Source organism: Boleophthalmus pectinirostris, unplaced genomic scaffold (assembly GCF_026225935.1).
Source record: "Boleophthalmus pectinirostris isolate CB_2022bp ecotype Guang Dong unplaced genomic scaffold, ASM2622593v1 HiC_scaffold_205, whole genome shotgun sequence".
Classification (NCBI taxonomy): Eukaryota; Metazoa; Chordata; class Actinopteri; order Gobiiformes; family Gobiidae; genus Boleophthalmus; species Boleophthalmus pectinirostris.
In genome coordinates, this window is record NW_026571163.1 from 1 (window position 1) to 15,000 (window position 15,000).

Sequence of the window (15,000 nt, forward strand, 5' to 3'; positions counted from 1 at the left end):
AAGAGACAACTAATCAAATAATAAGAAATTATGTATAGATATGTTGTCAGAAAACACTGCGACTGCTGTACTGTTAAAGTACTTGTAAAATATATAAACGTGCATCATTTGTAATTCCTGTACATCTGTCCCCATTCCAGCTGGGGCATTTTCCCCTCTCATTTCTGGGTCTAAAAATCAGGTTAGCGTTTTATAAGGAGCTTAGCGCAGAGGGCCACAGTGTGCCACTAATGTAATAGAATATCTCTCTCTCTCTCTCTCTCTCTCTCTCTCTCTCTCTTTCCCTCTCTTCATTCTGTCCTCTTTTCTCTTTGTGCATTTGCTTACTCTGTCATGGAGTGACCTCCCTCTCTTTCTTTCTCAGCGCATGTCTTTCATTCTCCTTGGACGTCCCCTCCTTCGGTCTGCTCTGCCTTCATAGGTGAAATGCTGAGGTGTACACATCAGGACTGGGACAGTTTGTGAACAGGACCAAACAAAACCAGGCAGGAAAAGTAGAGGACAGACACAAGGAGAGGCACTGCTGCTGCCACAGACATACGGTGAGTTTAAATGCATTGTACTTGTGTAAATATGTGTTACCTAAAAGGTTATAACTAGGACTTTCTCTTTGAATCTCTGATATATTTAGAAGCTTTTGGGGCTTTTGGGAGCCTGTGATTTAGCAGATACTGTGGATTATTGTGCTGTGAAATCTTACAAGGATCTCTCAGCAATGTTAATAATCCACCAGATTATCCTGTGTTGCTGTTGGGGCCATAGTCTGGCCGTGTCTAAATGAGATCATAAACCACTCTACAGTCAGCTTTACTGTTGCATTTCCAAGTTAAATATAAAATTATATGTTTAGAGTAAATTGTAAGGTTTACCTAACAAGGTGTGCAGCTATGGTTATATTGTGGTGGAAATGTGGACTTTGCATGTTTATTCATCATCTGACACTAGTCTTATCAAGCAACATGCACAGGGTGATATTATGCTCTGCTGACACCAGTTTCTAGGCTACAGGACAGTCATACAACATTGTATACCTCATAGTCATCATGGAAGAATGAGCTCTTTTTGCACTGACACATGTTGATTAGTCTTAACCACTGTGTACCTTTCAAAGGTATAGTCAAAGGTTTTGTTTTCTTATGCTATATTATATCAAACTTATTTTGTTTTCCCATATCCCATACCCATATCAGTTTGAAATTAAAATGTATATACATAGAAGCTTCTTACAACATTTTGACCCTGGCCCACTCATTTGACATTTAGACTTAGATTTACACTTAGACTTAGACATACTTTATTGATCCACAAGAGAAATTATTTGGACACTTAATTATTACATTATTACAAGAGATTTTCAAACTGGCCACAATAAACTTACTTCTTGTATCAGCACTCCCAGTTGTAAGGTTTGTAATGGTGCTGATAACACCAATAAACCTTTGCTCTTAACTCAACCTCTAGCTATCGCTATACTTCTACACCAATGAACAGGAGTATGTTCTGCTGCCTTGAACTGACTGTATTTGTAATAGGTACTGGATAAATCTTTTTATTTACTGATCTTTCTCTTCAATCATCGCAGAAGACACAGAAGAAACATGGAGACCTTCTTAGGAGACACAGAAGAAAGCACTGAGGATGTTTCAGGTGAGATGAACCATTTATATTGGACAAAATCAATGCTAAAAAGCTCATGGGCAATTCAACTGTTGGAAAGATCATGTGTATAGATGATATAATATAATAAATATGGAAATCCAATCTTCTTTTCCAATCTTTAGGACGTAAAAAGTCAAAGCTGAAGTCAATAAAATTACGTCTCTTTGGGAAAAGCAAGAAAGAGGCAGAAGCAACTAGAAAACTGAGCCAGTCTGCCAGTGATATCACAGCTGCGGAAGCACTTGGATCTGATGAAGATCTTGTGTAATAATTTGCTTCAATTGTAGTATATAACATTATGATTAAGTTTTAACACAATCTTTTATACTTCATATCCCTAGATGTAATCCAGCAGTCATGGGATCGCGAGCATTGTCTCATGACAGCATCTTTTTGGCTGACCAGTCCTTGACAGAGAGTGAACCAACTAGAGTTTTATCTCAGGAGAATGTTCACTTCAAGATCAAAGCACTACAGGTACTGATGTTTGAAGACAAAAAATACATATGTTTATACTTTACTTTACTTACTTCCAACACATTTAATGTTGATTTTAGGAGAAGTTACAACAACAAAAGTTTCATTTGGGGCCACCACCTATGATTCCTCCAAGCAAACGTACAGAAGATCAAACTAGTCACTCAGAAGAAGATGTCCACAACCAATCAGAGAGGACAGAGAGGCACATAACACAGGAAACTCTCAATAAGGTACTTCTAAAACTTCTAAATGTATAAGTTTAGTGAAGTTATTATTATATAAACAATAAAGTGTGGCTATAGATTCAAGTGCTTTGTTTATTTATGTCATACAGCTAAGATCAAGCACACAACCACCTTTCCACATCATGTTCTAACTGTAGGAAAAGTCTGTAAATGGACATCGAATGTCACACAAATCCTAGTATTATAGTTTTTGAACACAGTGTATTAAATATCTTGAAATACTATCTTGAATAAAAACTATAATATACTATGTGAATGGTACTGTTAGAGAATTTAGGTTTGAGATCTATGCCAGAAAATACTTAAAGGAATAAATACTGTATGTTTCTACAATTACCAGAATACACAAATACACATGTGCCAATGAATGTTTTTATTGTATCTTTTTCAGGCCTTATCCCAAATATCCTCTAATCCCACTATTAAACCAGTACCAATAAAACCTTCTCCAAAAACATCTCCCATCGAGGAAACACCATTGGACTTCAGCTCTCCAGCTCAGTTCACCCCCATCTTAGATACATCAGCTGCCCGCCACCGCCTATCTGTTAAACCCCGAAACCAGAGGGCCAGCACCAAGAAGAGACAGTCCACTGTAATGAACATCTTATTAAAACATACATGACAGCACAGTGCAACAAGTGTTAAAGTTTACCATAACATTTTTGAACATTCTTACATTTTCTGGATATTTTAAATAAAACAAGCTTCTGGTATTTTTATTATTATTATAAACATATTTTATTCTTGTTTGTACAGGTTGAGCCCACAACTCTAACATCTGACCTAAACAACTCAGAAACACTTAAAGAGGAGAATGAACAGTCTGACGTCCAAGAAGAGCTTAAACGTGAAACTGAGAATGCAGAAGTGAATGAAGCTACATCAGTGGTATCAGAACTCATAAAGCCTGAGACACCGTCCAATTCGTCTAACAGTGTTTCTCCCCAAAAAGACATTTCTATACTTGGGAAAATGCCCACAGTGTCCCAACAGATTCTTCGACCAAAAGTGAACAGAACTTTAGATATAATGCCCCGGCCACACTCATCTTTTATTCCATCAGACGTAACGGGAAGGTCTGACAGCTCTGGAAATGTTGACATTCAATTTTTAAGGGATACACAAAACAAGACTTGGGCTACTAATATGAAATCTAAAACAATGTCTTCTGACCAGCCATCTGTGAGCGCAGGAATAACATTACGACATACAGTTGAGGTAGACAGGACATCAGCAATTAAGAGACCTCTCCCAGGCTCTGGTTCCTTTCATTTGTCTGCATCTAAAAGGAAGGAAGAGGAGGAAAGGCCACGTTCAGGCAGTTTCACTGGGTATCGTGAACATGCTTGGATAAAGACAGGGGAAAAAAGACTGGACACCTCTCCAAACATAAGCCCTAAAGTGGATTTAAAACCTGGTGCAGTTCCCTTTATAATGGGAAGAGAAGAAACATGGATGATAAAGGATAGTCTTAGAAAGGTAGAAACAGCAAGACCCTCTAAAAACAAACTCACAGACATAGGTAACCATTCTGACACAGCAAAAGAGTCAGAAGAGGAAGAAGCAAAGACAACATTTGGTGTTAAACTGCGGTCCACATCGCTATATGTGAGGCCGAAGCCAAAAACAGCTTCAAATGAATGTTTAAAGTCAGCAGTGACTGAGGAGAAACAACATAAACAAGACACAAGTAATAATACTGACCTATTGTCTACAAAAAACATAATTGCAGAAACCAAGCAAGGTGAGTTTAAGCATATTTTCTGTGCTTCATTTTCCTATAGAGTTATTTATTACACACACTCTCTTTGCACTGGTAATGTACAGTACATTCACATGGTTAATAATCGCAGAGAGTGATAACATTTTTACACTGACTCTAGACCTTTGAACTTGGTATGTCTAACAGTTGTGTCTTTCCACAGATGTATCTACTCCCTCATCTGCAGCCAGTGTCCCAGCCAAACAAACAGCCCCTGCTCCTGTTAACACCCCACTGGTTTGTGCTGAGGCCCAGCCCTCACAAGTGAAAGGTTCCTCCCAGGCCCCTCAGGGGCCCCAGCCACATACCACTTCAACAGAAGTATCCTGGATGAGTATGGCCATGGAAAAGACTAAATGTCTCCAAAATCTGTTCACAAGTAAATTTCCAAAAGATTTTTCTGTAGGGCAGATAGCAGTTTGTTCAGATAAAATACAAGTTCAATCACCAAATCTAGCACAAACAGTCACACAAAGATTGGATGCAAAAAGTACAAATCAGCCATTAACAAGTGCTGCCACAACTGAGGCAGTAGATCTCAAACCCCCAGCACAAACTGTAAAGCAATTATTGCCTGCAACCACAGCACAGCAGACCTCATCAGCATCTCCTTTTAGAGAAACTCAAATCACAAAGCCAACACTGTCACAGCCAGTATCAACAGAGGCAGTCAGCCACTCTGTAACTCAGGGCAATATATGGACCAGCCAATCTCCTCTGCGCTCTATTCGACAGGTAGAAAGCACATCACAGAGCCCCTCCAGTTCTCACAACACAGCTCAGCCTCTATGGGGTACTCATAGTCTGCGCTCAACAGGTATAGATGTTACTCAGGATAGCACTGCTGAAAGTAAGACCAGCACAGCTACTGTAGAGACAGAGGGTCAGTCAGTTTGGGGCGCATCAGTGAGTAAGAAGGCGGCTTTTTTGGAGAAAAGAGCTGAGTGGACATCTTCACCAGTGGAAATAAAAAGTGACACATTAGTCAACAAAGAGGCAAAAGCAGAATCTAAGCATACAGGTAAGTCAATATGCTAGGTATGTTAAAGTTACTGTATATGATGATTAAAGAGCCAATAATAACAAAAATGTTTACAGCGTCAAACACTAAAAAGATCCCAGAGAGGCCTAAAGAAGAAAAATGGATTCGAAAAACTGCTGATTCGTCCTCTGCTCCATCACCTTCTCCTACTCTGTCCTCTACCCTACAGTCTATGTCTGACAGTGGAGAACTGTCCTGGATAGAGCTTGCAAAAAGAAAATCAATGGCCTGGAGTGATAAGACCATGGACTAATGATATATGAACTGTGTTGGGGCTATTTAAAAGTAACAATATCGTATTTACTACTGAATGTTTTAAAGTATTTTATAAAATGTAACATTTTCAAGAGAAAGGGATATAATGCAAGAAACAACTATTTGTGTTTTGTAATTTTGCTATTTTTTTGTCTATGCACAGTAGGCTGCAGCAGTGGAATAATGAACCTTTACATGGCCTAATATAAGACTTTTAATTAATCAGAGCTTCAAATTATTCTGCATCATCTCTACACATTACATCAAAGATTTATTTAAATGTGACAACTGTGTTTTTTCCCTTTTATGCTGGATGAGAATTGAATCTTGTCATTTCTGTGCCATTTAACTTATTTAGTAAGTCGAATATATGGGCACGTTTATGTGGGACATCCTTTTAATTCATTTGTAGTACTTTTGTGGAATGCACTGTGCATTCTACATTAGCCTACTTAATTTGTGAAACTGTAGGATGAAACTGCACTTTATACACAAAGTAAAATTAACCTGAAATATTTGTTATCATTGTCTATTTGTCTGCATCAAACAGACTATCTTTGTCAGTAGGGAAGATGGGCTTAGATTTCTTGCTATTTAGTCCAGGCGTGTTGTTGTCTTTTATCTCTTTCGCCAGCAGGGGCCACTGTCGTAAATTGTCTTCCTAAACCTCCTCGTGTAACAGAAACTCTTACACGTGACACGTGAGCATGTAAACACAGAGGACAGCAGAGAGGCCCCTCTGTACCCCCTCGATGAAGTCCCGATCCATTTCGCTGGCATTCATTGCCGCTGTGCTGTGTGTGTGTCGGGGCTACACCCTGAGGAGCTCGGTGTCCTGGGTGGTTTCGAACGATGTAGTGGAGCCGGAGGACGCGGACCTGTCAGAGGAGGTGGCCCCCGCGCTGCTGGTGGACACCACCGGGCTGTGGAAGAAGCAGGCTGAGAGTCCTGGAGAGATGGTAAAGTCCGAGGAAGACACTGTTGTCCAGCTGTCATCTCGTCTTTTTTCGTATCCGGTTGAAAAGGTGAAAAACTCCGCCAGCAGCACACCTCCTCCGCATCAAGAGACTGCGAGGACTGCCAGATACATTGCTCACAATAGTGACTGGGGGGTGCTGTCCACCATTTCATCTCAAGAGGGGGTAAGAGCTTAATGCGGTGGCCCTTATGATAGAACATGTTTATAATACAGTTATAGGTTGTATTACATTAACACTTACATTAACTGTTGCATTTGATGCAATAATAGACCCTGGTCTGCCCAACAGGTCTTAGAATAGATATACCATAATATTGTGTGAATGAATTAGTTAGATCCATGACAGTGTCCTCTCTCTCTCTCTCTCTCTCTCTCTCTCTCTCTCTCTCTGTGTGTGTGTGTTTATATATATATATTATATATTATTTATATATATATTATATTATATTATACTATATATAAAGCAATTGTTATCAAACTAATCTTTCTTCTGATGCTAACTGGAAGCATTGCTCTGTTACTCAAGTTAGATTTTAATCTGAGCTTTACTTTAACACAATCTCACGACAACAGGTTAGATAACAAGTCCGTATCAAATAACATTACAGTCACAAGCTAGCTAACATTAGTCTTTTTTTTATTATTATTTTTTACATCAAATACATAAATGGGAAAATAAACACTTGTATTGATCACAGAGATCTTTTTTGTTTGTTGTTTTTCATTGAGTTTTCGGACTATATTAAAACTTTTTTTGACTATGTTTGCTTGTTACTGCAAAGTATCAATCAGTCAATCGCATCAGATTTCAGCAGCTAAGCAAGCCAGGCCTGGTTAATACTTGGATGGGAAACTGCCAGGAATTCCAGGTGACACAGTGGGGCATCAGTGGCAAAAACTGATTTTGTGTCTTTAGGCTTTCACTTCACCCGCATTGCCTAGTATGAAAATGGTGTGAGCGTATGATGGTGGTGGTCAGAGGCAGCTGTGGCTACAATAGTAGCTTACCACCACAAGCATGGAAAGAATGAATAATCCATGAAATTGTAAAGCGACTTTGAGCGTCCGGAAAAGCACTATTATTATTATCATTACTGTTCATTGCACTTTGTTGCATTAAAATCACAGATGTACTGAAAGTTGATGATTATCAGTACATCTGTGATTCTAATGTTTTGCTTGTCATTCTGTCCAGATAAAAGGAATCCCATTTGGAAACATCTTTTCAGTCAGTGATGGCCCCCTGGAAAATAGCACTGGAATCATTTACTTCTATATGACTCCAATGGACAACTCTGTCTCAGACTTGAAGATAAGCCCATATGCATCTTTGACCTTTTCTGAGGCAGAAGGTGACTTTTGTCGGTGAGCTCCCTCTGTGTTGAGTTGCACAGAAAAAAATAATTTACAGTTATATTTAAGCATCTATTTCTGCATTTGTATTTTAGGCAAATGATGTATGATCCTGAGGATCCGAGATGTGCTCGACTGACTCTTACAGGAAAGATGATGGAAGTACCTCCCGAAGATGTATCATTTGCGAAGGAAGCAATGTTTTCCAGGTATGTCTATTGAATCATGAGTGTTATGTGTAGCCAAAGGCTATGTAAACTCTCAAAATAGGATGAAAATTTGCTCAGCTCTGTAATATTTATTTATTTTTTATTTTGTAATTGCAGACATCCTGTCATGGCCAAATGGCCAGTGAGCCACAAGTGGTTTTTCATGAGGCTAGACCTGATCCAAGTATGGCTGCAGGACTGGACTGGAGGCACATCACTAATACCTTTGGAAGATTACTTTAAAGCTACGCCTTTCTGAGATTATTTTGGCTGTGTTGCTGTATTTCATGTCTTATTTTTTTTCAGGACTTGGAAACTTGAGGGTTTTAAGTAGGCAACTTGTTGGACTACAGTATTTTAAGAGAATGTATAAATCCACCTCATGTGTCCCAAAATAAAATGAATGTATGACTATATATTTCCACACAAGCCCACTGGCATCCTGGATGGTAAAAACACTTATGATCTACCCACTAGATGGCGCACTGTGATCATTTACTACACTGAGCAAGGTTAATTTAGGTTCATTTAAGCCTTTGTCATTCAAATTCAGTAGTTTTATCACATCACCTGTTCAATTGGGAATTTCTTTATACTTTGTCCGCTTTAGCTATGGGCTTTACCTCATGATTTAGCGACCTGCCCATAGACTGTATATGAACCTACCCTGTGTTGATCATTCCCCTCATCCTTTTAGTAAGTCAAATAAAATGTACTTAAGAAGAACGTGTAAAATATATAGGCCAAAAACCTAATTTTATTATGGAAATGATTGCACTGAAATAAAAACACTTTCAAAACAGCAAAGCTCTTGCTTTATTTCGGTAGACCCGGAAACAGTCGGTGTTCGCCCGCACTCTGGTGTGCAGGTGGGCGCAGGCGGTGCAACAGCAGCAACAGCGGCAGCAGCAGCTGGTGAGTTTGCTAACGCATCGTGACCGGTGGACTATTTTAAAAAAAATTATATTTCTCCGGTAGTTTGTTTATCTAAGTGTGCTGTTTTTTGTTTAAACATACGCGGGAGACTTTATTTCTCCCTTCTTTTTCTTTTGTAACTTAATGTAGCTTTGTAGCTAACTTAGTCGCTAACATGAATGTAAGTTAGCTTGTTTGCAGCAGGACTGGTCAGCTGACCTGTATATTGACAAAGAGGGTGCTATATCTTCGCAGTGGAGCACACCGTAGTTTTATTCATCTGTTGCCAGCTCGGACTGAATCAACGTGATTCGGGGCGTTGCTTTTGGACACCGTCAGAGCTCGGCCAGCCTATCCCGGGGTCTCTACCCGTGACACACTCAAATTCCTTATTTTTGTAACTTGTAGCTTACGTCTGCTTTTGAACATTTGCGGTTTGATCAGCAGGGAGTCTGTTTTACATTGCCCGACTATGTGAGCAGTCTTTTCGGACCCCTGATTAACTCGTGACCCTTCGCTGTAGGACGACGCAGGGGCTCTCTATGACAAAACGTTCACCCCCAGACCAGCCGACCGAGGACCGAGGAGAGCTATCGGCCCGTCCGTTCTGTTTTACCCTTGGACGCTCACATATGGCTCTGTCTACGCCCATTTGAACAGCCCAGAGATCCGGCGAGAGGCGAGAGGGAGGCAGGCACCAGAGAGGCATCGCTGACATGAAAATGAGATGAGGCTCAGAAATGGTACTGTGGCCACGGCGATTATCTTCTTCACGTCCTTCCTGAGCCTGTCCTGGTACACAGCGTGGCAGAATGGCAAAGGTAAGTCTGTTTACATCATTGTAGGGTTCTCCGAATCTAAACCACTTTGGGCCTTATTATATTAAACCATCTTTTATCCGTGCATTAGCCCACACAGCAGGTGTTACAGCACGCACATCACTCTATAACAGATACAGGCTCTGGCTCCACTGTGTCACCCCCTGCCTCTGATAATAGACACCCCCAACTTACATGTAAGAAGCTAAATACTGTAGAGTGGTTCATTTGGTACACCTAGATAAATATGACCAAACCCGATTAACCAGCTATACAACTAATGTTCTAAAGTTGCAGGGATTGTACCGACTAACTGTTTAGTTCATTTAAAATTAGGCTGATGTTTGCAGGGTGTACAGTGAATGAAACTTTTATGGTAGTAAATTGAGCAATAGTGGGCTATCTGCTGAGTCAAGATGTTTAGGCATGTTTAACCCAAAGTAAAAGAAAAGTTTCACTTCCTAATAGAACTACCTTAAACCTGAGACAATTTCAGTTTATTCCACACCTATTATATAGCTCTATCTTATGCAACACCATGTCAAAGCTTGAAAAATGTATGATTCCTAGCATGATTAGAAATGCTATCTTCATGAGTGACGAAGTCCAAAGATATTGGTACACTGCAGACCAGATTTATAGTTAATTTATCAAAGAAACAAACAACTAAAACCTGCTCTTATTCAGTGCAGTGTTTACATCCTATATATAGTGTCCATCTTTCCATCTGGTTTCCTTTTGCTGGGAAATGGTTGGTGGAGGCAGTGCCTACTTAGTGAGTTGTTATCATTAGAGTGTAAATAATTGCAGCCATTAGATAGATTCCAAGCCAGTGCTTCACATTGTTCTGTACTGCTTATCAGTTTGATTAAATAGTTTCCCTTAAAATAGTGCCAACCAATGCCACTATACACAACTGAAAGGTACATTGAGAAGTTGAAAAAAAACAGTGCTTGTGAGTCAAATATTGCAAAATGAATGCTGAATTTGAATGAAAATGATATTGTTCATTTAATATCTTCACAAACACAAGAAAAAGGTACTTCTCTGTCTTTCACTGTATAGCTCTGTAAGTGAGAGATTAGAAAAAAAAACATAGCTTCTACTTCTGCTCTAAAACAAAAAAAGTGATATGAATCTCTATTGTGTTCTTGATGTCTTGACAACATAAGGTCATTTATTTGTAGTAATCAGTAACTGGTAATAACAAAGTCAGACATGTGGATCATTAGACTTAAAAAATGTCCCAAAAATAAACATTTAATTGCATGCTAGGTTTACAGATTTTGGGGTATATTCAATAAGTCCTGTATGATTTTTTTTTTCTTCTTCAGTATTGTATTAGAATAGGTTGTGCTCTCATTTGATGTCATAATTTCAGATGGAGGGCAGGGACCTGTGTGATCCTATGGGAGATTTACTGTTTTAGAAAGAAATATCCAACTTATTTCTATTGAACTCATATCTGGCGTTGAATAATGGTACAACGTTCTGAAGCTATTGTGAAAATATTATTTCACTTGTTTTTCTCTGCTGACAGAGAAGATATTGAACCTGCCAGATCAACAGAACTCTGCAGACAAACACAGGACCACACAACCATAGAATTTCAATAAAAATATTTTTTTTACAGAGGACATATTTTCTAATAATTGTCATCTTTGGGATTTGATAATTGCACCTAAATTAGCATTTCGATGTGTATTGGAGCAACTAAAGTTACCATTTCAAGCATCTATGTTCACAACTAAATAAGTGTTGACTTATGGAAGTGACAAAGTTGATGTCACTAACATTATTTATTCGTACTGCTTGCATGATTTTTCTTAGCACTTGTGTCTTTCTTGTAGGTGTTTAAAAACATAAATTTTCTTACTGGATGTGTGAGTCATGAGGAACATATCTCAAAAGCCTGACTGAATGTATGAGCACATGACTATAGTGGTTATATTGTGCAGTGCTGTAAGCAGGATTGAGTTGTATTTTTGCTCTAAATTTCCCGTCCTGTTCTGGTCACTTGACTGCTGCAAACAAAAGCTGTGCCAGTCAGCTGTCCAAACACTCCCCATAAAGTGCACTTCTGTCGAAGAGGAGCTGCTCCGGGCTGTCTGGCTTTAGGGTCCAGGAGGTACCGGCTGACACACAGAAAAGCTGCTAGAGTAATGTCTGGCTTTATCTTGTTTCTTTATCATTGGATGTAATGGCCTAGTTGTTAATAATTGGGTAGTTTGGTTCTCAAGATGATTTTCCAAAATGAGCCTTACATGAGTTTCATTGGGCTAGGCTGCCAGTTTCAGTGCTGAAATTCAGTTGTTTTTAAACTTGAAATGACTCTCTGATCTGAATCCTCATTGCCTAAACTCCAGCACCTGCAGCCAGTTATTAGTCAGTGCTAGTGCAGCCTCTGCAGCCCAGCGAGGGAATTCTAAAGGTTCTGAACTTTCATATGAGGCTTGACCTGTCCATATTTTTTATTCAGTACCTAGATCCAATAATTGTCCTGTTGTTCTGGCTGATAACATATGAAATCAAAACCGCAAGCAGCATCAAACAGCCCTTACAGGCCACGCTTCGCACTCGGCTGACCCGGCAGTCCCTTATTTGTCTCTGTGTTATTTATTTATGTCTTATTTGGGCTGTACTTGTCACTAAACACACTAAGTCAGCAGACATTGGAGATGCTGATGTGGTAACATAGATAAACATGGGCATTTTGGGACATTGCCGCGGCAACCCCAATGCAAACTACGACTTTGTCTCCTGGTCTTTTTTGATCTGTGTGACCTGAAGAATCACTGTGCCAAATTTCACGTTCTTCAATGAAACTAAGAAGTTGTTTTATCACTTTGAAATGTAAGCAAATTTTGCTATTTGGATAACACAGGTGCTCTCATGCATTGCCATGGCAACCAAGTGAAACATATCATATGGTTGTCATTGACTGTTTTGATCAGAATGACATGATGAGTCATTGTGCCAAATTTCATAATATTCCAATGTATTATATTTTTATCATGAAAGGAAATTTTTGAGGATCATTAGGATGACACTGAAGCGTTCGTGCATCACCATGGCAATACAGTTAAAAACACCATATGGTTTACATTGACTTTTTTGATTGAGATGACCCAGAGTAATTTTCTGCAAAATTGTGTACATTTTGGAAAAACAAAAATTTTGACACTCCATGCAAAATTTAGTGTTTTGTAGGGGGCGCTATAACATTATTTTTGGTTGTGTCACAGTTAGTAGGTTTTTTTTAATGGGATTAAAATTTGAGCCCAATCCGACTTTGTATGTGTGAACAGGACAAAATTTTGACACATAATTTTTTTTTTTATCTAAATGAAATTTGCAAGTTCACCGAACATAAACTGTGATAGTTATCATAAAAAATGGGCTAACTTTTAATCCCCCACTTGTCTAGATGATGTACAGTGATTTTATGCCTTCGTCATGCGGCATCATGTCGGGGTCACCCATTTTCTGATTTTTTTCTGATTTCTGTTCATTTTTAGCAGTTATAAATATGGTCCATGCCTTTGGCATGGGGGCTTGGATACAGCTTGATGCCAGCAGTGTTTGGGGACAAGAGCATTTTGCCCATTGACTCAAATATTGACTATGACATGTTAGTAAAAACAAATATGCTTCGCCCATGCACTCATCATTGCGAAAGCAATAGCTCCTACGCCCTGTATGGGCTCAGGCTTAAAAAAAAAAAAATTTACCAGACCAGTGCTGTAATTCATACCGATATTTTGTCCACGTCTTATACAAACTGACCATATACAGTATAACTGACAGCTCATATAACAACATTAGAGTTTTTGTTATATTTAGCTATTAGTAAAAGAAAACTTTGTTAGCTGGTTACTTTTATTGTTTGTGAGACCTTTCGTAATGATTGACTCCTGAGGAAGCGTTGTAGGTTCAACAAAACACTTGAGTTGAGTGGGAATGATCCAGGCATGTGACTTCCTGTCTGCCTTCCTCAAACCCATGTGTTGTTTCCTTATTGTTTAAGGTTGGGTTTCTTCCATTATCAAATCGTCTCTAAAACAATAATCCAAAAATAGTCAATGACCACACAGATGAGTTACAGTAAGCAGGAACCCAGGGTGGAACTGGAACAGATAAGATCTGTCTCTAATATGTTTATATAAGTAAACATAGTGCACTTCTTTCACATGTGCAGTTGCACATCCAGTTGGCATAGCAGGAAAAACATGAAAATTACATTCTGTTTATTTTAAGTCTCTCAACTGAATTAAAATAATTTTTATACATAGGTCAGCAGAATTGTTTATTAGGAGCACAGCTTGGATGGGAAAGCACCTATCCCTTCAAGAAGATAGGTTAACTCAAATTTGACTAAAAAGACTTAATATTTATGAATGAGGTGTTGGGGTCTTGACTGGAACGAAATGGCAAAACTGGAGAAATTCTGCGCTTTTGTGATTTGTTCAGCATTGAGGGAGTATCAATCACCCACTGTAGGATCATGTTGCATTTCTTTCAGGAATATACCCCAAAAAATCAATACTACTACTCTGCACCTCGTGCAAGATTGTTGTGTGAGCACTTGATTGCCCTTCCCAGACCTTACTTTTTTACCATGTCTGTCCTGTGCCGTCAAGGCCTGTCAGCATGTCAGTTGGCTATTTCTGTACTTGCATATCAAATCTGTGATGTCCGGTGCATCACTTTCATATGTGCACATATCCATTCCACCAAATGTCAGCAGTCAAAAGTCGTAGTGCCAGTGATTTATGGTTGAATTGTTAATTTGTGGTTGTATGTTTGATGGGACAGTGGTGGCTGTACAAAGTTGTGCATTGTCATGTCTTGAGGCTGTTCTAGAAGCACTGGGATTGTCTTAAGAGCTGCACATGTGTGACACAGCAGTTTGTCTGTACATACACATCAGCATCAGCACCCATTGCCCTGCAGTCAGCAGCAGGAGGCACAGGTCAAGGCCAAGACAACAGTGGCCTTTCAAAAAGAGCCAGTTTAAAAACACAAAACATTCACGAAGACCGTACCACACCCTTCGCTATGTGCTCTTGTCCTCACCTCTCCAGAGGTCATTTATAATAAAGTTTTACACTGAAGAACCATATCTATTTCTTACATGGAAATTTTGATCCAAGTATTTTTTTTATACTGTCCCTGGTGACAGGAAGTATCTTTTGTAAGAGCTTGGATTGTCCTGTTTTTAAAACGCCACACCTCACAGTCTTACCCAGCACACCAGATCAGGTGTACACCAGATAACAC

At 39.2% G+C, this 15,000-nt stretch overlaps 3 protein-coding genes across 5 annotated transcripts in view; all 3 read left to right on the forward strand.

The window, feature by feature from the left end:
* Nucleotides 1-6: 6 nt before the first annotated feature.
* Nucleotides 7-6,185, forward strand: cracdla (cracd like a). 2 transcript variants are annotated; one of them, XR_008632668.1, is made up of 10 exons: nucleotides 7-542; nucleotides 1,583-1,647; nucleotides 1,782-1,923; nucleotides 2,001-2,136; nucleotides 2,217-2,369; nucleotides 2,776-2,979; nucleotides 3,144-4,131; nucleotides 4,313-5,170; nucleotides 5,248-5,803; nucleotides 6,084-6,185. XR_008632668.1 is itself a non-coding variant. In XM_055156871.1 (9 exons), exons 2-9 carry the CDS (start codon nucleotides 1,599-1,601, stop codon nucleotides 5,442-5,444), a joined length of 2,727 nt encoding a protein of 908 aa, XP_055012846.1. In that variant the 5' UTR covers nucleotides 7-542; nucleotides 1,583-1,598; the 3' UTR covers nucleotides 5,445-6,066. The 2 variants fall into 2 exon arrangements, 1 of the variants encoding a protein (XP_055012846.1); XM_055156871.1 differs by lacking the exon at nucleotides 6,084-6,185 and having other exon boundaries at nucleotides 5,248-6,066.
* On the forward strand, nucleotides 6,123-8,727 carry creg2 (cellular repressor of E1A-stimulated genes 2). Its single transcript, XM_020939205.2, has 4 exons — nucleotides 6,123-6,588; nucleotides 7,621-7,790; nucleotides 7,874-7,987; nucleotides 8,105-8,727. The coding sequence occupies exons 1-4, from the start codon at nucleotides 6,199-6,201 to the stop codon at nucleotides 8,244-8,246; spliced, it is 816 nt and encodes a 271-aa protein (XP_020794864.1). The 5' UTR covers nucleotides 6,123-6,198; the 3' UTR covers nucleotides 8,247-8,727.
* Nucleotides 8,728-8,792: 65 nt separating this feature from the next.
* Nucleotides 8,793-15,000, forward strand: part of LOC110173152 (alpha-1,3-mannosyl-glycoprotein 4-beta-N-acetylglucosaminyltransferase A) — a 15,406-nt gene continuing 9,198 nt past the window's right edge. The window contains exons 1-2 of one of the 2 annotated variants that reach the window (XM_055156873.1): nucleotides 8,793-8,902; nucleotides 9,563-9,723. In XM_055156873.1, the coding sequence (XP_055012848.1) occupies nucleotides 9,630-9,723 (94 nt within the window). In that variant the 5' untranslated portion in view covers nucleotides 8,793-8,902; nucleotides 9,563-9,629. Of the gene's footprint in view, nucleotides 8,903-8,953; nucleotides 9,724-15,000 lie in introns of those variants that run through there. The other variant, XM_055156872.1, reaches the window with a different exon arrangement.